At 35.7% G+C, this 26,498-nt stretch overlaps 1 protein-coding gene across 4 annotated transcripts in view; it reads right to left on the bottom strand.

The window, feature by feature from the left end:
• Positions 1 to 26,498, bottom strand: part of rasal2 (RAS protein activator like 2) — a 104,294-nt gene that overhangs the window by 65,272 nt on the left and 12,524 nt on the right. For 2 of the 4 annotated variants that reach the window (XM_067362081.1, XM_067362082.1), the window contains exon 1: positions 13,720 to 14,558. The exons of 1 other annotated variant lie outside the window; for it this stretch is intronic. In XM_067362081.1, the coding sequence (XP_067218182.1) occupies positions 13,720 to 14,257 (538 nt within the window). In that variant the 5' untranslated portion in view covers positions 14,258 to 14,558. Of the gene's footprint in view, positions 1 to 13,719; positions 14,560 to 26,498 lie in introns of those variants that run through there. One more of the 4 variants, XM_067362083.1, reaches the window with a different exon arrangement.

The raw sequence follows: 26,498 nt of genomic DNA, 5'->3' as shown, positions 1-26,498 counted from the left end.
AATAAAGTAATGTTTTCTGAATCAGTGTCGGCTGCAAAGATGAAGTTGACATACTGACTTTCGTCATCTCATGGATGCGCCAAGAGAGAGAATGCACATTTCATTCGGTTTAGTCTACATAATTAGAGTAGCCTATTTATTTTCGTTTTGAATTATTTATTTTTCATAAAGTAAATATTTCAAGCTTTCTATAGATATATTTCTCATGTATCTGAGGCAAGCAGCCTATACGCTGAGTTTCGGTTAATTTAGCCTATAAGACAGTTCACGCGCCAGTGATCGCGCCCGCGCCTCCATGTCATGATTATATTTTCTGCTATATTTGCTTCTTATTTATTACATCCAGGCAATAGTTAATGAAACACTGATTGAAATTAAGATACAATTTTTACAAAACGAAATTCACTTTAAAGAATGGCTTTCTACAAAACAAAACTTAATGAAGTGATCAAAATCATGTCTGACTCACTCCATGTCTCTTGATATATTGCGCATCTTATGATGCATCTTTTTCATGCTCTTCACTTTTCATAATCAAATAGATGAATTTAAAACATAACATAGGACTATTTAAACATAAATATGAAACTACGTTTTCTTTATTGGCTACAACATGTAGCCAGTATAGTACAGAGAAATGTCACGTGTGAATTACCCGTCATTTTAATTTTCATCTTTTAATTATAATACATTTAATTGCTTTTATTTTTGTTCAAATTGAGGGACAATGTTAAAGTCTAACGCAACCTCTGATATATATATATAAAAAGTAAAATAAATAACTTTTATAAATAAAAGTGCTGTCAAATGATTAATCACGATTAATTGCATCCAAAACAAAAAGTTTGTTTAAGTAATATATGTGAAAAGAGTTTTTTGGTTTCACTAGTGAACCAACATCACACCCAGGCTACTGAGCTGATAATTTTGGCCTTCAAGATCCACACTGAGCCATGAGGGCAATTCTTTTAACAGCAGTGAGCCGTGGTGTGTAGAAAGACACCTGGGCTCCAGAAAGGGTGTAATAAGACAGTAACCATGTGGGTGTCCTGGAAATGGTCCTATACGTGCTCCCATATGTTTGTTTGTGCAGAAGCACAGCATGAAAACAATTACTGCAGGGTGGCTGCCAGCTGATCCAAGAGCTGCCAGTTTGTGACCCCGTAATGGAGCTTGAGACCACAAATAATCAAGAGGTCAGCAAAGGTTCAGACAGACTAGCAAGAAGTGAGCGTGCATTTGTTTTCTAAAAGCAAATTAAAGCTCCATATATGATACAGAATGATGATGTGATATGTTTGATATTATCACGTTTGTGTGACATCTCATGTAACAGTTAAGCAATAGATCGTGTGTGTGCATGAAAGTATGAAAATGGTAAAACAGAGGAGTCAAGCCAGTGTTGCATCTGCATCTGTGGTATACCACATTCTTCACATCATGATATGTGCAAGAGCAACTTGGCACGCAGTCATGTCACAAGCAGATGAAACATCCGTGAGGAACATGTGTGTGACACTGACCCAAAGTACATCTCTATGATCACAGACACCCACTGAGGCCCAGGCCAGCCTCGCATGTGTCTGGTGAAGGGTAATCCTAACCCCTGCAGCCCTGCCTGGAATGTCTTCGGCTGAAGGAGAGGTCATACCACCTGTCCAGGATGAGGTTACAGACAAGGGAATGCCTGGGACCGCTAATCACTGCCAACACGGAGAAAACTTAACCGGCTCCTGCTTTTAAAGCACCACTTTGTCAAGAAACTATTTACAGGGAGCCCTTTCTTTCACATTACTATAATATTAAAGGTTACAATTAACAAGAGTCCAACTATTCAATTCAGTTGCTTTTTTTTTTTTTTTTAAGATATAATAAATCAACACTAAAAAAAATAAAAAACAAAAACAATTTGCACATAAGACATGAAGACAGAAAAAAAATGTTGAAATGTGTTAATTTACACAGTTACTGTCATAACTTGTTTTCATGACAAATTTATTTAACCCTTAAATGCATGACTGTTTCGCCAATCATTCTTACATATTCGGGTCTTTATCGACCCGGATCTATACCCAACACGGATGGATCTCTACCCGTCATGATAATATAAAACTCCTCAGATATCAGAGTAACTGTTTATTGTCTGAATGGATCGTCACTTCAGCATTGTGTATCAGACATTGCCACCTTGTGGAATAAAGGTGAATTGCACGTATTCCGTCATCTAAGATTCAATTATTGTTGTGCAGAAAAAAAATATACGTACACTTATACACACCTCGGGTCGATAGCGACCCTATACAATTTTGACAAAAAATGAATACAAAAATAGGCATTCTTTTATAATTTTATGATTTTTTTCTTGTTATATTCTTTATAATGAATTGATTGAGGAATACCAAGAAAGTTGACGTCTAACTTTAAAAAATGAACGAGGAGGAGGGTAGTGAATGACATCACGGGTCACTAAAGACCCGACGTATGCATTTAAAGGTTAAACATTAAATAATTAAGGCATTACTAACTGATAAAGTAAACATAAGGAATATATAAGCTAATATAGTGCATATATTAAGTGAAATCTCCTCTAGAGTTTATTTCTCTAGTGAACTAACATGCTGTGGACACTGAATGACTTGCCTGAGGTAAATGTAATGCTACATGAGATCTTATTCTCAAGCTGTTTTATTGTCTTTCTGCAGTTGAAACACTGGTTGAGAGATTATATGTAAACAAATTTATGCATAGATCATCTGTTCTTCTGCGCTTTTTACTGGTAGCAAACAGCATTGCATTACCACACGCGCACCCTTCTGGATTGGAGTGTGGATCGCCTGTGACTGACTGTATTTGTCGACTGGCCGTATGCACCGAACCATGACGTCCGTACCGTGATGGTTCGAGATGAATACATGTACCGTTATAGTTATAGTGTAAAGTTTTAGGTGAACTACTAACTCAGCCTTATGGTGTACACTATTTACTCACCCATGACTGACCTTCCTCTGTGGAACATAAAGGTGAATTTCTGAAGAACTGTTAAATGCCATAAAAATGAAAGTAAATGGCACTGTGTGCTTTGCTATCAAACTCTAAAATGGCAAAAAGCACAATAAAACTGGCCCATTTGACTTATCTTATATATTCCTTATCTTCCTATATTCATCTAAAGTCAAATGATGGCGTAGACATTATAGACAATGTGACTAATAGACCAAACTTTGTCATTGAAAATCTATGATATATTATGATTTTAAATGGTTTTACTATCTTTGAAGACTGTCTAATAAAGGCGGTTCATGGATTACTGCCCATAGAATGTGCCACTTGTGCCATATTTTGCCGGTTAATCGACACGGGCAACGTGCAACTGAGGATTTTTTAAAAGAGAGTACTCAAATTTAATCCTGACAGCCCTATTTGACTTCACTTATAAATTTCTTTAAATATTGCTGTTCATGTTTTTAAATGTAGGTCTATGATTTATAATAGATGTTTATTCAAGACTAGATATCAATTAATCTAAATAAGTAGTGTCAGATGTTATGTTATACACGTCAACCATTGTTTTTTTGTTGCAAACATGGTTCATACAGTTGAGCGATTCACAAACACTTTACGAGCCAATTTGATTGATTGAGCACAAATCGGAAAACATTGTTTCTCTTGTTTTTTCTCATGACAAACCTCTCTGTAAAAGTGGTTCTTAGCGTATTGTTGAAATATGAGGAAAGCAGAAGTGCAATAAAGTGAGGCAACAGAGAAGCATTAGCTGTTACAGAACTAAAATACGGATGTTGATGGTGTGGCGTCTTTTTTTTACAATTACTAAGGACAAGAAATCTGTGTTGCACTGTATTCTAGTCCTTACTACAATGTTAGACATTAAATGTAATTTGTATTTTTGTAGTTATTTACTATATATATCGCCCAGTATAATAATGGAAATTACAGTAAATAACCCATTCCCTTTTCAACATGGGAATTTTCTGTGAAGTCAAAACACCACATACAGAGATTTACCCTTTTTTTTTTAATTGCTGTTTATATGTCATTGACGAATGACCCATATACATCAATGTGGTTTTTAACACTGCTTTTGTAATGTTTTTTTACAAGATGGACAAAATTTGTCACCAAAAAAGTCTTGTTTTAAACAAAATTCTGGTTTTACTGAATGGCACTTTTGGTTATACCGAATGATGATATTTTCAAACAATGCTCACAGGCTCATATCTAGCTAGCAAGCTAAGAAAGAGACAATTTAACATATTTAGCGCAAGTTTTTAAAATATTACAACATTTTCCATGTTTTATATGTTTTATGTTTCGGGACATGCGTACGAGCAAGTGAAAACATGAATTTTGCAAATAGTTAAGTGAGTTAGTAGCTTTGCTTCATCACAATGTGGTCCTTTGCAGGTGTCTGAATGATGTCAATCCTGTCACATGATACTGACCGCATGACTTGATCCAAAATGGTCCCTTTATATTGGTAACTCCAAATGAAAACGATGAAATTCATTTTTCCGGACATCCTTTCTTATAACAAATCACAACTTATTACAACTTTTACACATAATTTTAATACTATTTTGCACTATGTTGATATATGATGATATAAAATCATGCCAGAATAAAAATATATACATTTATTACTTTAGAAGATATTTTAAATCACTAATGAAGTGGCTGTATTGGCCTTTGGACGGTGAAACCGAATGACCTTTTGACACTTCAAAACTTTTAAAATACCTTTATATGTAGCAAAATATACTTAAAACCTTTTGGATTCAATAAAAGAGTTTGAGTTGTACTAACTTACATACTTTGGATGTCACATCTTTGTTTTTTATTATTATTAAGGCCTTTGGACAAAAAAAAAAAAAAAGATTTGTCACGTCGTTGGCCCATATATTATGCTGTATTTACTATAACGGTCTCTTATGGTGCCATTCAATCATGATTTTATTATTTGGATTGACAGGATTTGTCTTACATCGTGCCTACAATGCCATAACAGCTTGAGGCTGTCTACATTGAACACGTTAAAGCGACCCTTGCAAAATGCAAATGCATTTCCACGCCGAGACTGATAATTCTTGGTACTGAAATACGGATTCTGTGAGTGAATGAGTCGTTAGGACTGAAAATTCAAAAAGGTTGCGACTGATTCATAAGCCTTTTGGATAGATTCATTAAAAAGAACCACTTATGAGAGTTATTTGTTCACCAATTGGACTATACTGGTCCCACAATAGAAAGATTTGACTGTGTCCATTTCCTGCCATTGTTGTACTCTACAGCATTCATTCCCTTTCATCAAATTCGAGACATATTGTAATCTCATAGCAACTGCAAGCTCATACTAATGTCACGCAAAAGAAAACCATTCATCCCGTTTTTTTTTTTTTCTAATGAAACTGGTTCTGCATAATAGTGCTCTTGATCCCCAACCCTACATTCAATATACATTAAATAAATCAAAATACATCCCTATTAAGTAGCTACTCAAACATCCAGTCTATAGCACAGATTACAAACATGAATTGGCTGATTATAAAGAGATCTTTCACCCAAATGAGTCTTTTCATTACGTTGGACTTTCATTAGTTTCATATATGTCCTAATGCCAAATTCCCACAGTGCTTGCCAGGTGTGCGCACACCCTGACACACAAACACACAAACAGACCGCGAAGGAGAACAGAAGATGCTTTGTGTCGCTCAGTCGCGGAGGCAGAGGAGCGTCACCCTCCTGCCCTCTCATGAGCCAACACAGTGCCCAACCACCTGGTCTCCACAACAACCCTTACACACAAACAGCCTGTCCAATAACAATGCTTCAGCACAGAGAGAGGGGCGTGGCCACAGCAGGTTGACAATACAAGTGGAAGAACATTAGAGTCAGCACACGGAAATTGTGCATGATGTAGTGTGTATATAACAGAGGGAGAGAGAGAAAAGGTGTGGTAAAGAAACGGCTGTATACCCCTGAATGTCTGCTCTCGTGTTATATAAATAGCCTATATGAAACCGCGAGAGAGCAAATGTTTTACCACAGACTAACGGCACTGAAAAGAAAAAAGTACCATGGTTCTGTCAAGCACATCCGCTCATCATATTCATACAGCAATCACACTGGTACTTTAACATATACAAGGAGTGAGTGGAAAAATCTTATATCAATATGAAATGTAATGATGTAATATATTTATATAGTACCTCTCTAAAGTTTGGAAACAAGGTTTTTGAAAGAAGTCTCTTCCGCTCATTAAGGCTGCATTTATTTAATCAATAACACAGTAAAAACTACAATATTGTGAAATAATTTAAAACAATTGTTTTCTATTTTAATGTAACTTATTCAGCATCATTACTCCAGTCTTCAGTGTCACATGATCCTTCAGAAATTATTCTAATAGGCTGATTTGATACTCAACAAACATTTATTATTATTATCATCAATGTTGAAAGCATTGATAACATCAAACACTGAAAACATCAGTATTTGCTACTTAATATTTTTTGTGGAAATTAAACCATTCAAATTGCCTATTTGTGGTAAGAAATTAATACTTTTATTTATCAAGGGTGCATAAAATTGATCAAGTGACAGTGAAGACATTATGTTACAAATGATTTATTACTTAATAAATGCTTTAATACATTAATTTAAAAAAAAATATATAAATGCTGTTTATTAACCATTCTATTGATCAAAGAATCCTGAAAGAGTATCACCTTTCCACAAAAATATTAAGCATAATAATAAAAACAATAATAAACAATAATAAAATATAAATTCTTGAGCACCAAATCAGCATATTAGAATGATTTCTGAAGGATCATGAGACACTGAACACTGGATTAACAATGCTGAAAATTCAGATTTGCATCACAGAAATAAATTACATTTTAAAATATATTCAAATAGTAAATAGCTCTTTTAACTTGTAATAATATTTTTCAATATTACATGTTTACTGTATTACTGATTAAATAAATTCAGCTTTGGTGACCATAAGAGAATATAAAATATAAAAATTAACAAGTGAATTATTTAATTATTTAGCTTAATAAACATAATAGACTTAAATAGACTTGTACAAATAAAGATTCAAAACATATAAAACATCATTCCAAACAGCAATACCATGGCACATTTTTTGTACATGAAAAGGACGGCAAAGTGAAGGAATCGAATAATGCAGATCTTAATAAATTCAGAGTAAGCCCACTACAGATGCATCACATCCATAGCCATCTCACTCTGGGATGGCAATTCATAAGCCCTTCAAATTAGCAGCTTTAATTGGTGTCTGGGGAGATGGGGGAGTTGGGTCTACAGAGAGAGGAAATGACTGCAATTAACAGATTGGGCTATGATTGCAGCTCTGTGAGGATGCGTTTGTGGAGCTTCCAGCTGGAGGAACAAAGTGGGGATGCTTAGGGGAAGTTGCAACTTTGTTTTGACACAGTTGGTTAAGCAGGATGTAATGTGCTGGGACGGGTTAATCAGTAATCTAACAGGGACTTGTCTGGCCTGGGAGGAACAGCTGTTGACTGTGGGGCGAGGTGGGGCAGTACTCTCCTCTTACCCATGATGACCTCAGGACATATGAGGGCAGACACGCAACCGTAGAGAAATATAAACACTATGGCATTTAGACACCTCTCCGCCACACAAAAACCCCAAAGCGATGCTTTACAAGTTGGGATGCGTGATATATCGGTAGCATAATGGTTACCAATCAATTTGGGTATATTATACTTGAACAAATATATAAATATTCTTTACATTTAGATTTCCTTTGCCATCATTTAGCACTCAGTTAAAGTCAATATTTAGACCTGTTAAATGCGATATTTAGAAAATTCTTAAACTGTACATTATAATAAAGTAATTACAAAATTCACTTGCAGCATTTAAAACTACTGATTTTAATTTTTATTGTTATTTTAATTTTAATAGAAATGTAATATTGGCCATTACAGTATTAGCCAGAATTTTGTGTTTATGTTTAAAATTAAAATAACTATTGGTGCATCCCCATAATATATTATATTATATTATATTATATTATATTATATTATATATTATATTATATTATATTATATTATATATAATATAATATATAATATAATATAATATAATATAATATAATATAATATAATATAATATAATATAATATAATATAATATAATATATAATATAAATAAGTGTTGTCAAATGATTATTCGTGATTAATCACAGCCAAATAAAAGTTTGTTTACATAATATATGTGTGTGTACTGTTTATTTATTATGTATACATAAACACACACATGCATGTATATATTTAACAAAAATATATTATATTTATATATAATATAAATTATATTTAAATATAAATATATAAATATACATGTAAATATTTCTTAAATAAATACATGTATGAGTGTGTATTTATGTATACATAGTAAATATGCACAGTACACACACACATTATGTAAACAAACATTTATTTTGGATGCGATTTATCACAATTAATCGTTTGACAGCTCTAAATTTATTATATTATATTATATTATATTATATTATATTATATTATATTATATATTATATTATATTATATTATATTATATTATATTATATTATATTATATATTATATTATATTATATTATATTATATTATATATTATATTATATATTATAATATTATATTATATTATATTATATTATATATTATATTATATATTATATTATATTATATTATATTATATTATATTATATTATATTATATTATATTATTTCATTTCTGGGCCATGCTAGAGTCAAACTTACCCAAAGAACTCCTGCTGTTAAATGGATTCACTTTATCATTAAATGAATCTTAACTTTGTTTAGAAATATAAAAGGTGCCCTTTCGGGTCACTTCCCTTAAGCAAAATTGCACAAAATGTTTCCGAATAACAGAATGGAGCTTGTGGGTTTGTGCATCACAGTGACAGGAGAGTGCTTCGTGTCATTCATAATTCACATCATCAGCGTCACAAGCCTTTTACCATCATGCCACTCTAGTGAAGCAACTCGTAGACAACACGCCATCGTCCCTTTGCCCTTTAATCTGCATGCTCAAACATCTTCCTTCTTAAATCTGAAAGGCTGGATTTGTTCAGTCAGTTGTGACTCCCTGAAGAAGCTTAGAAAAGACAAGACGCCTACAAAACATTCGCTCCGCCCAGCTGAGCCCCTCTAAATATGTACATACTGTTGAGGGATGAGTTATAGTCACTATTAGGACATTAGACCCCATGAATTGAATCTCATTATTAATAACATTTTGACTTCATTTGAATTGGAATCACTTGCGATATTGTGCAATTCAGCCCGTTTAATTTGACATTTGTCAAACTTGACTCTGCAAGTACTGGAATGTCTTAAAAAAAAAAAAAAAAACAGTGGAGAAGAAAATCAATTTCACTTCTTTAAATTTGTGTGAAGTTAGCACATTTGTCACGGCTACGTGTTGTTTTACAGTCTTCAAACGTTAATGTCGCACAAGGAGGTCATGCATTTCTCACAGTGCGACATCTGTCATGTTAAATAATTAGCAGTGCTGGTATTCCTCTCCTCCATTGTTACAGAGAGGCAGTGCTCGAGACAGGGCACTGAGCGCACACGCTTTTGTTAACCTCACAAGTGCGACACTCTGCCACGGAGAGACATTGTTACATATTTAAATAGGTTGCAGTCAGCATGCCTGGAACATTTGCATCTCTCTCCTCATACCCACCACTCCTACATAAACTCACCGTCTGTGTATGTGCTTCAAGCCTAGACACTGACCACTGTTTTATGGTACAGTGATATTTTTTTAACAAAATTCTTTTCCAACAATAAATAAGATAATACATATGCGTTATAAATGGTTAAAGGTGCCCTGGAACGTCTTTTTAAAAGATGTAATATAAGTCTAAGGTGTCCCCTGAATATGTCTGTGAAGTTTCAGCTCAAAATATCCCATAGATTTTTTTTAATAATTCATTTTTTTAACTGCCTATTTTTAACTGCATCATTAACTATGCACCGATATATAGGTTGCGGCCCCTTTAATTCTCATACTCCCCCTGCCCCCAGAGCTCGGGCTTGCCTTGACCAGCATAAACACAGTTCACACAGCTAATATAACCTTCAAAATGGATCTTTACAAGATGTTCCTCATGCATACTGCATGCATACATCGGATCATGTGAGTATAGTATTTATTTGGATGTTTACATTTGATTCTGAATGAGTTTGAGGCTGTGATCCGTGGCTTAAGCTAACATTACACACTATTGGAGAGTTTTATAAAGAATGAAGTTATGTTTATGAATTATACACACTGCAAGTGTTTAAAAATGAAAATAGCGACGGCTCGTCTCCGTGAATACAGTAATAAACGATGGTAACTTTAACCACATTTAACAGTACATTAGCAACATACTAACGAAACATTTAGAAAGACAATTCACAAATATCACAAAAAATATCATGATATCATGGATCATGTCAGTTATTATTGCTGCACCTGCCATTTTTTGCTATTGTTCTTGCTTGCTTACCTAGTCTGATGATTCAGCTGTACACATTCAGCCGTCCTGCCCTTGTCTAATGCTTGAACATGAGCTGGCATATGCAAATATTGGGGGCGTACATATTAATGATCCCGATAGTTACGTAACAGTCGGTGTTATGTTGAGATTCGCCTGTTCTTCAGAGGTCTTTTAAACAAATGAGATTTATATAAGAAGGAGGAAACAATGGAGTTTGAGACTCACTGTATGTCTTTTCCATGAACTGAACTCTTGTTATTTAACTATGCCGAGGTAAATTCAATTTTTGAATCTAGGGCACCTTTAAAGATAGGGTAGGCAATTTTTTTATATAAACACTTTGTTATAGTGGTTAAAACTCTCTTCACATCCTGACAGCAATCAATAATAGAAGTGGTAAATATTAAAGAAATGTACATATATCTTCTGTGGAAGTCTCAGGACCAAAAAATGTTCGTCCAATCATTGCATTGGGACTGAATGCAATGATTGGACAAACATTTTTGCTATTGCTAGCCTCTCCGTAATTGCCTACCCTACCTTTAAGTAAAGTTACTTCTCCTGTGAACAATTTTGTTTCCTGGCATTGTCGGGGAGATCCAGCAAAAGTAAAAATGTGTAAAAAAAAAATAATTCAATAAAATATTACCAGTCCCTCTCTATATTTAAGCCAGTTTATTCTTCATCGGCAGCATTTTGCACCCTAAAGGATTAAGTGTCTTTACTGTTCCTGCTCCTTTACCGTTCCTTGCTCTCATTCTTAAGACACAAAATGACAAAGGTTTGAGTGCCAACTCTTAGGGGAATATCTACACGGCAGAACAAAGTTATCTCAAGCACGACATTGGGATTGCAAATTCAGCAGTGCCCCATTTTCAGCTGCAGGTCTAAGACTATCTTCTCTCACCGCCTACTGTGTTTCTGTCAGGCTGGGGCATTCCTGGAGATACCAGCCCATGACGAGAAGATCTAAATGAGGAAACTGCGTTTACTAATGTGTCAGAAAGCACTTTCTACATTCCACTTTGGCTTTATTGAAGGTAGAGTTCTTTCTCTTTCTCTCTTTAAAAAAAAAAAAAAATCCATTCCACGGGGTCCTTTCTCATGATTTCTGCGGACCACCTCTGCCCCAGCCTTTCAAAGGGTAATAAGGCTAAAAGGTGGCGAACCCACAGTCTTTGTATCTTTGCAGGAACACGTATTAGCATACAAAAGGAGGTGAGTGAGCTGCTTCCTACATTTCTAAGGGAATGGAGGAAAAAGTTGGAAAGGCTGGACTTAGGAGGGGGTCAAACTCCTGCTGACACCCTGCGGTTTGTTGACACAAACTCCATGCAAACCCAGGGATCTAAATCACAGGAGCCGAAAGCAATAATTACTTTATCAGAGCCAGTGTGGAGCTATGAGCTCAAAGGGAACATTTTCGCTCGGTTTAGCGATGTACCAAATTTATGCATTTGCATTTCGCTGCTAGCCAATTAGCATTTATGTTAATGGTGATGGGAAGTTTTGAGCGATAAGTTGGAAAGTGAGAAGGGGGAAGTGAATCTAAAAGAGGAAAAGGTGTTTACTCAGATAGTGAGAAGCATGGATAAAAGCTTTCATTTCACCTGCAAATGCTAATGGAGTTAATGGAGAGGTTGGCAATAATAACGCTTGAAATTTGATCATTTTCAAGGTGCATTCACAAATTTCTCCCAATTAATAATAAAAAAAAAAAAAAAAAAAATATTTATTTTTTTAAAATCTTTCATTTTCTCATTCATTTAGCAGGTCATTTTCCATGGGGGCCATCATTGTTGGCCATACAAGCCAAAATGTTGGTATAAAAGCAGCAAGAAATGGATAGTTCACCCAAAAATTCAAATGCTATCATTTATTCATTCTTTTGTCATTCAAAACCCATAAGAATTTTGTTAATCTTCAAAATACAAATGAAAATATTTTTAATGAAACCAGAGCGATTTCATATAAAGCGACCATGTCTCTTCTGAAGATTAAATAACTCAATTCTTAACCTTTTGAATAATCAAAACTTTGGTTGAGGTACAAACATTTCTCAGTTTTTTATTAAAAAGACCTTCATTTGCATTTCAAAGGTGAATAAAAATCTCAAGGGTTTGGAATAGTATGAGTGTGTAAATGACAGTTTTCATTTTTGGCTGAACTATCCCTTTAAATCTCACTGAATTCATGCATTCTGTGGGTTTGACATTTTATAGTCCATTTTATGGTCACAAACAAAAACTAATATGTCTTAAATAATCTTTAATGAACTAAAGAAAGAATGAATCTACTGTAGATATGGAAAACTTAAAGATGTTTCTAAAGGTCTAAATATACTGCCACCATATTCACAGCTTGAGCTTCAATTTTGTGTTTTCTGGAACACAATCAGATTAGACTCAAACACCACATGCTTATATTTAAGCAACATCTACACTGGGAAAATACAAGAAAGCTCAATAGATGACATCTCTATATTTAAAGATGAAACATCATGTTACTCAAAAAGTAAGTGTAATTCACCTTCACTGAAGCATGATGTGACTCAATTTGGCAGGCTTTAACCCCTGATTGTCTCATTGTGCTTTATCATTCTGAAGTTAGTCAAAACAACACTTACAGTACATGCTACATATCTGACAAAATCAGTGCCCAACCAGTCCAATGACTGAACCAAATCAATGTGGAGGCTGCACTTAAAGGAATTGTACACCTAAAAATAAAAATCATGTCACCATTTCCTCACCTTTAGGTCATTCCAAACTTGCATGACTTACTTTCTTCTGTGGAACATGAAAGCACCACCTGACAAATCTCTTGGTGTTATTATTGTTAAAAGGCAATGGTAACCAAAACTGTTGCCAAAAGTCTTCAAAATAGCATCTTTTGTGTTCCCCAGGACAAAGAAATCATAGTTTGGAAAGAATAAATAATGACAGAATTGAAATATTTTGGTGAACCATACCTTTAAGACAGTAGTCCTTCAGTTAAACCATCAAGTGAGAACATTTATGTTGCTTGTAATATCAAAACTACTGCGTAAAGAAATACTCTACCATTTACACTAGATTATGTTTGAAAACTAGAGAGGTTGCCTCGCTGATGTGCCTTAAACATTAATCAAACTTCCTACCGTCTTCTGAAAGTTGTCCAACAGCCGGCTCAGGGGAGGTATTTAAAATTCGACTAATTCGTCTTGACATGGACAGCAGAATCCCTGAAAACGCATGAGAGCTTGGCACCCGTCTGAGTGGTGGAGTCTCAGTACGAATTTCATTCCCCGGTTCAGATGTAGATCTTAAATACGGGGCTGAGCTGCGAGATAACCAGTCCCTCTGAAGATTAGCATGCTCCAGAAGGACACCGCGGCTGGTGACCCTCTGAGGAGTCGGGAGACTGTGGACCCTGGAGATGGGGGGATTTGACGGAGCCATGCTGCTGCTGCTGCTTTTGGACCATGTCAAGCTCTGTGTGCGCATGTCCCTTCCGGCCAGGATCCTTCTGTTATGCATGTCCAAGGGCTCCTCAGGGGCTGAATGTGAACGGTGTTTTAGCCAAGGCCTGCTGAGGAGACGCCAGCGACGAGTGCTCTCCCTGCCAGACGAACAGTGTGATGGGTTCCTGTTTGACCCGGTTTGTTCCTCAAGTTTGGCCTTCCGTGATAAACTCATGATTGATGAAGAGAAAAAAAGCTAAAAAAGCTTAATATCAAGAAGCAGGAAGCCAAAAATCTATTTCAGTCCGTTTCAAACACTACCAATTGCATCATAGTCTCATATCGATGAGCTATGCTGAATCTAATCAAGTTGTCCGAACATAATCTAAATTTGATGCCTGACATCGCGGATAACAACGTCCATGAGATTGCCTTAAAGAAACATGCTGAGCAAATGTCTCTCGTCTTTCTCAGCGAGAAGCATGACGTCCACTAGTAAGCCACCACTTCCTGGATTCTGGGCTGCTGCTAGGCTTTCTGGGAGGAAATAGGTGTCAGATATATGTGTGCGTAGAAACACTTTGCCTCACTGTCCAATCAGCGCATGTGATACTCATCTAAGGGCCTCAATCTGTGGTTGGCCTCAACGCCAACTGTTTCATGAAAGTAAATTCGGAGGAACACACACAAAAAAAAAAAAACCCCAACTTCAGAGAATATAGTTCGCCAGTGTAAGGTTGAGAGAATGTATGTCGTACGCATTTGTAAAGACAACAACAAGAACAAATTCAAGATAGTGATGAAAAATATCCGTTTTAAAAATAACAGGAAAGTGAAACTGGCAAAGAATAGAAATGTTGTCACTGAATAAAACAGAAATTTCAAGGTACTTTCCTGCAAATGACAAAAAAAAAAAAAAAAATCTCAGAAAAATGAACAAATATGGAAGTTTTGTATTTCTGACACCACAATACAGGGCTTTAGACTGACCAAATTGTTGCATTATGCAACCTTTTTTTCTGCCAATGCGACTAAATTTTGTTAGAGGTCAAACTGGTGCGACCACCATTTCTGTTGCATATGAAAAACAGCAAACGAAACAAAAGCGAAACGAAACTGTGCTGCTCGCTTGAGCTGAACTGCATGGACTGTATATCAGCTTGGAGCAAAAATGGACAGCGCCGCACAAGCTCAAAACGGGTTTATTCGTGGGCTGATATCGATCAGGCGACACTGTTACTACACAGTGTGTAGCAAACAAACACTTTTATAAATTTTTTTTTTTAAAAATACATGAAATTACCACTATAACCAGTAGATGGCGGCAGAGGAGCTTATTAGCCATTTCCACTCCCTAGAAGAACGATTGTACATTTTATAAGAGTAGAATATTTACATTTTTCCTATAAAAATTAGGGTTTTGCACGTTAATGTTGTAGTGTACCAAGTTGGTATTGAAATTTTAAAAATGTGATGCTTTGAGTGCTGTTGAGCAGATTCGTAAACACCTCTGATTGGCCTTTGTGTTGACACGCTCATCAGATATGTCTGTGTTTGGCTTCAATGATCAACGCTTCAAAAACAGGTTGTAAATGGACGTCAATGATGCTCTTCACTGAGCGCTTACACAGATACACACCGGTCCGCTGAACTTAGTGGTTAAACGGATCGTGATCCGTACGAACGCTGATAGACGCCTGCTTTCAAACAATCCCACAACAGCAATTTGAAGATGAAAAGTATCGCACAAAAGGAGACATGATTACAATGAATGTCATTTTGATCTTGATTACATGAAAGGGTTGATAATCATATCCTTTTTTAACATATTGGCGGTCAACAGCTTGTCGGCGCCACTTCAGTGCACCCACATCTGTACAAAAGCCCAATGAACTCAAGAGCAACCAATGAACCAAGGATAAATTTAAGAGAAAAAATTCCTTCCAAGTCTGATCCTTTCAATGCTGATAACTAGGGTTTTCAGTGCAACAATTTCAAGTAGTCAATGGTAACTGAAGTTGTTTGGTTGCTAACATTCTTCAAAATATCATCTTTTGTGTTCTGCAGAACTAAGAACGTCTAAATATGGTTGTCAGTATATTTTTTAAATATTTAATCAGGAACATTACAAACAGGTTTTTTAAATAACCAAGCCACTGTAAAAATTATCTTATGATGTAGAAATGTCCTTGTGTGACTTTAAGAAGAAACATACAGTTTGCCAGCAGGACTCCCTGTCATATGCCAGATTTTGGGATTGGTCAGTACATTTCCAGAGCAACGGATTTAGTACAAAAGGTCAAAGCTGTGAATGTTAAAGTCCACGATCTCTGCTTAGATTAAAACCCAGTGGATTATTGACACTTCTGTGGATTATGATGACAATTTCAATTTGAGACCTGGGTATACAACATTTAATAATATTAAAGCCATCAAAAATATCAAATGACATAGGAAATACATAAACAAATTAATGAATTAAATGTGCAAGCACAGATATACAAAATAAATTATTCCAAGCATTTTAGCCTAAGACTTTGAATAAGCAAACAAACCAAATAAAAACTTTTAAACTTTTGACTGGTTGTGCATATCATTATGATGATTTTACTGGCCACTCTCCCCTCTAAAATCAGTATCAGCCATTTAAAAAAAACCAAACAAACAAAACAACAATCGGTCAACCTAAATCCACTGTAATCTGTACCACACATAAAAAGAAACTCAAGTGTGGTCTCTTTGGTGCTCAGCAAAAATTCAAATATGGTAAATGAAGATTGAGCAAATGTCAAATGTGCTTCACAACATCTGTGCCATTAAACTTCACATTATTTATGTGGGTGATGCAGGACATCCATAAATCCTATAATGCAGAGCATTAAACAGGTGAGCGAAAGAGCAACATCCATGAGCTTCTATTATATTATACCATTTATTAAGAAATCGGTGAAGCCATTTCCTGCCTAGATGAGAATTCAGACTCCCTGTTATAGTCCAGTCTGGACAGTAGCAATTAGCACCCTGTTACAGCCATCAAACAAGCTCTGTGCCTGGAGGCAGTGCATGAAAGCAATCATTAAACACCAGTATCCCTCTCCACCACTGTGAGTGTGAGATTCAGATAAACGCCATTATCTATCTCCACAATCTGATCTGAAAAAGTGCAAAGGTTACATTTCCTTTCAGTGTTTCAGTAATTATTCCACAAAGCAAATAAGGTTCAGGACATAAGGCAACGACTGCTTAAAAGAAGTGCTAATGCAGGACTGATAACATTTGTTGCTTTGACATTGCTCAAAGCTTGTCGTCCCTTCCTCCCTCTCTCAAAAAACCCACCAACCTCTGCAGCAAAGGACACATTGTCTACACATCTGACCACAGGAAGTAATGACGCAAGGCCTCCGGCTACACCTACCGCCACTTTGTCGGAGTGATTTTTTTTTTTTTTAGCTTCATACTATTTAGTGTAGGAGGAAACCAGGAGGGACAGGGCATGCATGCACACCCCTATCCTAATAATAGCACCTCTCAAGAATTAGGTCCTACAAATCTTGGGGCAGAGGGGACGCAAGGCCACATAAAAAAAACACACACCCCCACAACACATGAAAGTTATACCAGTGGTTAGAATGCACTGTAACCTTTGAAGGTCACTGATGATAAAGATAACAAAGATCATGAAGGCCTAAAGCATGGTTATCATCATCAACTAAAACTATTCTAATGAACAGAGATGTTTTAATAGTTTGAAAGCTGAAATATTTTTATTTTTACTAGTGGGTGCAGGACACTATAGTTCATGTATGTAAGTGAGGAGAGTAAACTGACACATTATACCCAAATATTCTTCATACAGTGGACTACCAGTAAAATTTATAAAAAAAAATTGGAACCAAAAATTATTCAGGCACTTTGACCTGACCGTGTTTAGCTTAAGTGTTATCTGACATAATTAAGATTATTTTTTATTTTATTTAACTCAGATCTTGTCATATTTTATTACCATTTTTTTAAACTATAGTGAATCAACTGTATTAATGAATCAACTTTTCAAGGTGTCTGAATAAATTTTGGTTTGAAGGTATATTATATTATTATTATATACCTGCCATTTGATCCATTGCAGGCAATTCTATTCAAAATGAACAAGAACAGTAACAGTAAAACAGTAAAAACCGAGTTTAAAGACATGCTATCCACTAAATTAGCACAAATTGTTATATGAACCAACATAACAATGAATATTAATAAACAGCAATATTAACTTGCATGTATTTTAATAAAGAAAAAATCTAATGCATGAAACTGACGTAAACATAATTGAATCAGAATTTTGAATTGATTCACTGAAATTGACCTGATTCACAAAACAAACTGTTCTGGAGTATAAAAAAATGAGAGGTGCTATTAAAACTTTCATTCTAACGCTCTCACCCTTGCGAGTTAAGAATAAAAAAATAATATAAAAAGTAATTAAAAATGCATTAACAAATGCATTTAAATAATCATGATATTCATGATGTTGCTAAGTGTTATATAAGCATCAAAACACTTCAGTAAATATATTGAGAATATCTGATGTAACGTCCAGCACAAGTTCCTAGCAACATCCCATTAGTGCAGTAAACACAGACTTGGACAAATTCTTCCATTATTTATTTATTTATTTTTCCACTCAGCAAGGACAGACCCCCCCAGAAACATGGGAGTGTGTATTTTTAGCCCACACATAGGTTAGCACTCTTGCTTTGGCTCTTAAGGAGGGGAAATCCTGCCACCCCCAGACATCACCCCCGTTCAGAGGCTAAAAAGAAAAAAAAAAAAGTTCCATCTTGTTCTCTGTACAGTAGGCCCACACAGGCATCGACAACAGCCTGTATGCAATAGTACGTCTGAAAGAAGTTACAAGTGGGAAATGTACGAAATGGCTACTCAGATTTTGAAGCACAAACATTAAAAGTGAACATCATCTGATTATAGAGGAGAGGACACGTTAAAAATGAAACTTGGGTCTGTCATCATTTCCTCACCCTCATGTCGCTCAAAACGCGTTTGTTTTTCTTTCTTCTATGGAACAAAATTTAGATGTTTTAATACAAGTCTTAGTGTTTCTGTCCATACAATGAAAGTAAATGGGCTCCAATGTTGTTTGGACCCCAACATTCTTCAAAATATCTTGTGTGTGCCTCCATAAATGCTTGGAACAACATGACATTGAGTAAAAAGAGAGCTGAAGGCATGAAAAAAAGAAAAAGAAAAAACTTTCTGGCTCCATCATCTTAAAGAGGTTTTTTGAATGAGTTTTTGGTTAAATGCCTGAAATGAGGTCTGTGGTTACACAAGTTCAGGATATTTTCATGTTTTATTCTACAACATAAAATACATCAGTAATACCCCTTTTGTGATTTTTTTTAAAGCTTTTACTTGTCTTGAAAAAGGATGTTGCTAACAAGTGGCTAAATGGGACTACAGAGGTTGCCAAACAGGAAAATTCATTTACTCACTAGTGCGCTTTTACAGCCTCATTGTTAATAATAGCACTCTTGCAAACTATTCTAACTCAAAAGGGAAAATGTTTTTTTAAATAAAGACTGTTGGAAGCTTAATAGAGGTGGACGCTGAATACATGCAATCATGGTTTAGTTCATTTATAGCCTACTTTTAGCTTTTTACTTCAGGCTAATGTAATTAGGTTTAAATTAATATAAAGTTCATTTGTGAAGATTCTCATGAGGAACACAACATGCAAAATATGAGCTCTGTGACCAACAAAGGTTTGATTTTTACAATAATAATCCAAAAGTCAACTGAAAAATCTAGAGATTCTCTGATCGATAGAGAACAACCGAAAATCACATTCTATGACTCGATCAGCAGTCACTAAATTTGTCCGATCTCACAAATTGATTGCAATTATTGATGTAAAACTGTAAAATGTTGCATCTGTATACAGATGAGGCTTTTGCTCCACGTTCTGCTTTGTACCTAGTGAAACATTAGTAAAACATCATTATTTAGAGCAGGTTGTCTTAATTCAAAAAGAGCCCACTCACAACATAACATGATGAACTGATCTTGAGAAAATCCTCACGGAGTGACATGACATGCTGCTTGGCTAAAGCTATAGGACAGGGGTGTCCAAACTCGGTCCTGCAGGGCCACTGTCCTGCAGAGTTTAGCTCCAACCCTAATTAAACACACCTGAACCAGGCATTCAAGGTCTAACTAGGCATAACAGAAACTTACAGGCAGGTGTTTTGGTGCTGGTTGGAGCAAAACTCTGCAGGACAGTGGCCCTGCAGTGCCGAGCCTGGACAACCCTGCTATATGACATCCAGGATCCGATCGCGTTCCGATCATGACGCTTTTCCAACATCATTTGAAAGTTTTATTAATGGAAACTGTATCTCTGGTATGGTGGGTAGGGTCGATGTGCAGAGTCCAATAGGACACCGTTTTACAGCTAGAGTGCACTTGGATTGGTTTTAGGGCTGGGCGATATATCGGCATATATAATCGGCATCACCTGCTTTCAAATGGAGCGGCATTAAATAGACAGAGCCGTAGTTCACTGACAAGCCACGCAATATCGCGTTCAATATCGTCGGCGATTCATATCGATATTGAACGCGATATTGCGTGGCTTGTCAGTGATCTACGGCTCTGTCTATTAAATGCCGCTCCATTTGAAAGCAGGTGATGGAGATTTAGCGGTAATCAGGGAACCGGCTTTACTGACGAAATGCGCCTGACAAAAGCATTCGATATATCGCCCAGCCCTAATTGGTTTGATCGCTATGATTGACAGGTCTTGATTTACCGTGCGCCATAGAATAGGAGTGCACAGCTGAAACTGCGCTGGAAGATCATCACTAATCAACCAGGATCTTATTAATTGTTGCCTATTCTATGCAAGTATAAATATTTTTATGCTTTATTGTGGTGTTTACACATGTAAGTAGTTCTAATGTTCAGTAAAACACTCAGATCACTTGTTTGGAGAGGTTTGTGGGGTTTTGATAAAAAGGCTTCCATGGTTCCAAATAACTTTTGATCGCTTTGAGATATCAGCACAAAATTTAGCCCAGGTGCAGATTATATGATTGTGAACAAGCCCAAACTTGAGTTTAAGATCAAGTCATATATACACTTTCTAATAGTCATCATGTCAAGCATGAATAATAACATAAAAATCAATGAACTGCATCAGTTTTTCTGGGGTTTTCTCAGCAGTGTTGTAACAAAAAACAAACAAAAAAATCTCCAAACATGATCAAAATGTATTTCAAAGTCCTAGTCCACACGTACACAAGTATTTTTATAAACAGAGCCTGTATCTCAATGTGCATTCTATCCATCCTAAATAGTATGTGACATTAGTAATATTCAATACTATTTAGGGTGGATAGTATGCACATTGGGATGCAGGAACAGTTTTTCCTCCTCCTTAAAAAAAAAAAAAAAAAAAAGGCATGAAAACGCAAAAACACGCTATGAAGATGTCAAGAGCATGCCAAACCAACAGGTGGTGATATAACCCTAACTGTAAAGCCATATCAGCCAATCAGAAGCCTGGAAAAAAGGTTATTATCGGTTTTGGTTACGACGTCACAAGACAAAATCTCTGCTTTCACCGTCTACACTGTGACCAGAGTTTCTAAAAATCTTCACCTTGGCAGGAGTTTTCAAAGATGTTCGGTTTCAGTGACTGGATACTACATTTGCGTGTGGGTGAATGGCCAAACCGCATAGAAAAAGCTGCGGTTTTGAAAAGACCCATGTTCTTGTGGACAGGGCAAAAATTTGAAAGGTTCTCTATCAAATGAGACCATGTACTTGGTGATACCTTGTTTTGTTTTAAGTAAGGGGTTAACAGTGAAAGTCAACACTGAGCTTACATATTACTTAGCTATATAAAGCTTGAATGATTGGGAATGGGATCGGCATTGGCCGATCATGATGACAAAAATTCAGTAGTCGGTATTGGCTGCAAAAGTCCAGGGGCTGTATTCACAAAACATTTTATCTTACCACTAAGAATTCTCCTAAATAGCAGTAAAAGTTCTTAGCTAAGAGTTTTCTCTTAAAACCTATTCACAAACCTGCTGAGACCAACTTTTACTAAAGAATAGACAGAAGTCTTAAGCTAAGAGTAAGGGCGGGGTTGACCTCGTTGCTATGGAGTAAACACACAGTGATTGGCTGATGGGGAGGAGTCAGGGATTTAATCATAGAAATATTGTAGAATGAGGTGTCATGTTTCCAGAATAAAATAAAAAAGTTTTAAAATACAAATGTTGCCCTATTCAAATAAATAATTTTAATAAAAACGCTGCCATAGTCAAAATAAAATGTAACCATATTGTTGCCATAAAGGTTTTAAAGTGTAGGCTAAGTGTCACTAATTAAACTAGTATATACAGTTAATTGTCCTCTTGGATGTTTTCATCTCAAGGGAATGCAGAATTCAAGCGACAAATTATGTTTTATAAACAAAGTTTTGGAGAAACACATTCAAACAGTCTTTCTTATCAGCTCGAGAAGAGGAATAAATACACAGATGAGAGCCGACTCGCCTATAATTACTTCACCAGTTTTCTGCATCCCTCCGCCAACCCATCCCTCACTCGGCTGGGGATACGGGGAGACATTTGGGCTAAATTCCAAACTTGGAGCCCTCAATCCCCTTGGACAGCACACCAAATACGCATTTTTTATTATATATATATATATATATATATATATATATATATATATATATATATATATATATATATATATATATATATATATATATATATATATATATATATATATATATTATTTATTTATTTTTTTACTCTATTCAATCATTTGTAAGTGTGAACTCATGAAAACCATTGCCACAGGTAACCAGACAATATTTATTTATTTGTTAAAGATTTATTTTTGGCGACTCATCGTAGATTCAAATCTATAAATCTTGCACTTATGAAGAAAAAGTTCAGCACCCAAGGCTCTATCGCTATTGCCTCAATGGTGTTCAGTCAAGTCAAGTCAAGTCAAATTTATGTATATAGCGCTTTTACAATTGGTAATTGTTCAAAGCAGCTTTACATATTAGAAGCACAGAAAAAGGGAAGTGGTTAAAAATAAACTGTACAAACAAGCGTGGTAATATGTAACATATACAAGATGGTGCTACATTAAGCCAATGTCGGCTGACTCCCAGGGGTGGAAAAAACCCCCTAGGAGAAAAACCCAGCGTGCTAGCACTGGGAAAAAAGTCCTAGGAGGGAAAAAACCCCTTGGAAGATGTATATAATATATGTAAATGGATATGGAGATCAAAATCTGAATTATACATTTTTATTATAGAGATTAAAAATAGATTATATATAAATATATGTAAGCGGATATGGGGATTAAAAATCTGAATTATAGATGCAGCCAGAACTGGGTCTGTAGGCCCATTGTCTCCTGGGCTACGTTGTAGTCAGGTCCAGACACTGTTCAGTGTCTTTGGGTGGATTAGGACTGTTTGTGATTTGGTCTTAGTGACTACTCCTAACGTTTCACAGACTTAGGAGCTAGTTTTAGTGCTAAAATGCTTTGTGAAATACTCTTAGAGCAAAAATTTAGGACTCCTAAAATTAGGACTGACATGGCCATTATTTAGCTTCTCCTAAATCGGCAAGTTAGGAGCTACTTTTAGCCTTAAGATGTTTTGTGAATAAGGCCCCTGATCTCTAGAAAAATCCTACTTTTTTTTGTTGTTGAGGGAACCAGAGTGATGCTATCTTCTGGGTTGGCCTACAAAAATACATCATCACTGCAGCACACTATGTTCATTTCTGGGTGAACTCTTACTAAAAAAAATTTATTTTGGTCTTTGTTTGGATGGTCTTTTACAACTGAGAACTAAGAGGACAAATGAGGACTCTCTTTTGGAGTAGAACTGATGACCTATTGTTTGTGGCTCATCTCCGGTGGGCTCTTTAGGGGTTGCATGGGAAAAGGATGTCAAAAACAAGAGCTCCGATTCACCTGCCTCAATGTACGTGTCCAGTCCAGCTGAGCTGTTTTCAAAAGCCGTTTGCTGCAGAGCCCTGATAAGATAGTAACAGACTGAGTGGAAACACAAGACTAAAGGTCTTGTGCAAAATAGATGAGATGGCCCTCACAAAATCTGGAAAGACATTTCACGGAGATGCACATACACAAAACAAGACTCACAATGCATTCATGTACACAAATAGATATCTATCCTGAAAGCAAATTGAACTACAAATATGCACACCATATGCACATACCTTCAACGTCTTAATGATGCAGACATCTATTTATGCAAGGGCGCCACACATCAATGGGTCTTATCTCAGACTAAGTGATAGGCATCTGAAATCTTTTATGCAGTAACCGTAGAGCTTTTTCAGTTGTGGCACTGTAGCTGTGCATTAGCATGGTAAAACTCAGAATGCTTCCCACAGTTGACTTCGGTCAGTCAGACTCTGAGGAGCCCGCACCGGCTGACCCCATTTAGCCGTCCTCGATCAACAAATCAAATGAGGCTTTCAGAGTTGCCTAATATCCTTAGGGTCTGCAAAGCTGTAAAGTGCATGACTTAAGGGAAGTCTGATTTTCTTCAACCTTTCATTCGTGCTCTGCTCTCTTTTGGCAGTCTGCACAGCATTGCTAAGCAGTGAAGTGTGATCTGTGACTGGTATCAGTCATTCGCAGAGCAATCGGCGCACAACATGAACGACTATCAGGCTGAAACATGTCATTCTGAATCAAAGCGTAAGAACTGACCATCATTTCTGACAGGATTGGCTGGTATGCACACTGGGGATAATAGGTCACCATTAAAATGAAGGAACATTTAGAAGTTAGTCTTTGTTTCTCAACTGGTTTTGAGTCTATATTTGCTTGATTGTATAATAAATTGGCGACTCCACCCCCCAAATAAACAGTTTTATTCAGCAAAGATGCCTTCAATTAACCAAAAATGAATTATATAATGTATAAAATTTATATTTCATATCAGTTTTCACTAACTATTCTATTCAAAGAATCCAGAAAAAAATGTGCATCTCGGTTTCAACAAAAATATTAAACAGCATAACCGTTTTAAACAATGATAAGGCTATGTTCACTTGGTTATTTTATGGGATTGAGAGACAACCACATTTATTTACAGTCTTAAAATGTTCTGTTAACACAGCACCGTCTGTTGCATGTTCATACAGACAGTTTTTGAGATGCTACTGTAAGTTGATGTCCATAAAACTAAAAAGTCTTATAGCTTTTGATAGGACAAGAGTCCAATCGGGCCGCAAGTTCATCCTTCAAATCTCCATTAACCGACAGCAGCATTTATATCTGGGTCAAGAGCGGGGCATTTGAGTCGCACATAAAACTATTGGAAGCAGCTCCGGTGGAGAACAGTGATTGAATCTAAACCCTTCAGATGACACACAGCTTATTTCTCTGTCACTGTAAGTTACAAAACCACACATGAAAACCCACAACACACAGTACAGACACACATTTGTGCAACACAGAGCGTCTCTCTCGCATTGTATGGCATAGCAGACAACTAGTTGTCCAGTCCAGTTCTGTTCACACAGCACAGGTTTTCCGAGAATGCGCTTGTGAGTCCTGAAAATTCACAGGTGCGAGTTTGGTTATAGAATACGATTGTCACTCCTGTAAATAACTGAACTGTGTGTAAACGTAACTAGGGCCTTATAAAATCTGTTTTTTTTCTCCTCCAAAATTCCATTTTTTCCGTTTTAATTTTTCTGGATTCCGTTTTTTTCCTGTTTTATTTATTTTTTTGACTCCATTTTAATGGTTAAATTAAATTTTAGTAATCAAAAAGCATGTCTAATTTATTGAAAAATTAATCTTGTCCAATTTACCAACAATTTAATAAAAGTTTAACAAAAAAAAAAAAAAAAATTTTTTTTTTTTAGGGCCTTATGTTTTATTCTTTCCCCTCAAATTTTATTTTTACCAAAATTCTTTTTCTGGATTCCATTTTAATGGTTCCATTTGAATAATCAAAAAGCATGTCTAATTAATTGAATTCTTAAAAACAACAATATTAATTAATAAAAAAATATATTTTTATGAATTGTTTTTTCTTCAGAAGTTCTGTTGTGTATTTAAATTTTTCTGGCAATCAAATGAACGCATACCATTTAATTTATCTTTTAATCATGAAATTAAACTTTTGTCAAACAATGTGCTGCACAACAGAGCTTTACTGTTAAAATTAAAACATGGAAGAAACACTGAGATTATTGTTTAAAATATATTTTAATAATTTATTATTCAGTTAATTTATCTAAATTCTACTGTACAACAGTAATATGTTTCTGTCAAGTTAAATCAAACTTATTTTAACGGTTTGCCTAGAGCTTTGAGTTTCTCTGTGTTTGTGACGGAAGTTTTCTCAAATAAAGCGGTTAAATGCTGATGAAGTGACTTTC

This window comes from Chanodichthys erythropterus, chromosome 16, assembly GCF_024489055.1.
Source record: "Chanodichthys erythropterus isolate Z2021 chromosome 16, ASM2448905v1, whole genome shotgun sequence".
NCBI classification, from domain to species: Eukaryota; Metazoa; Chordata; class Actinopteri; order Cypriniformes; family Xenocyprididae; genus Chanodichthys; species Chanodichthys erythropterus.
The sequence above is the reverse complement of the archived record's forward strand: the minus strand, read 5'-3'. Positions and strand labels throughout refer to the sequence as shown.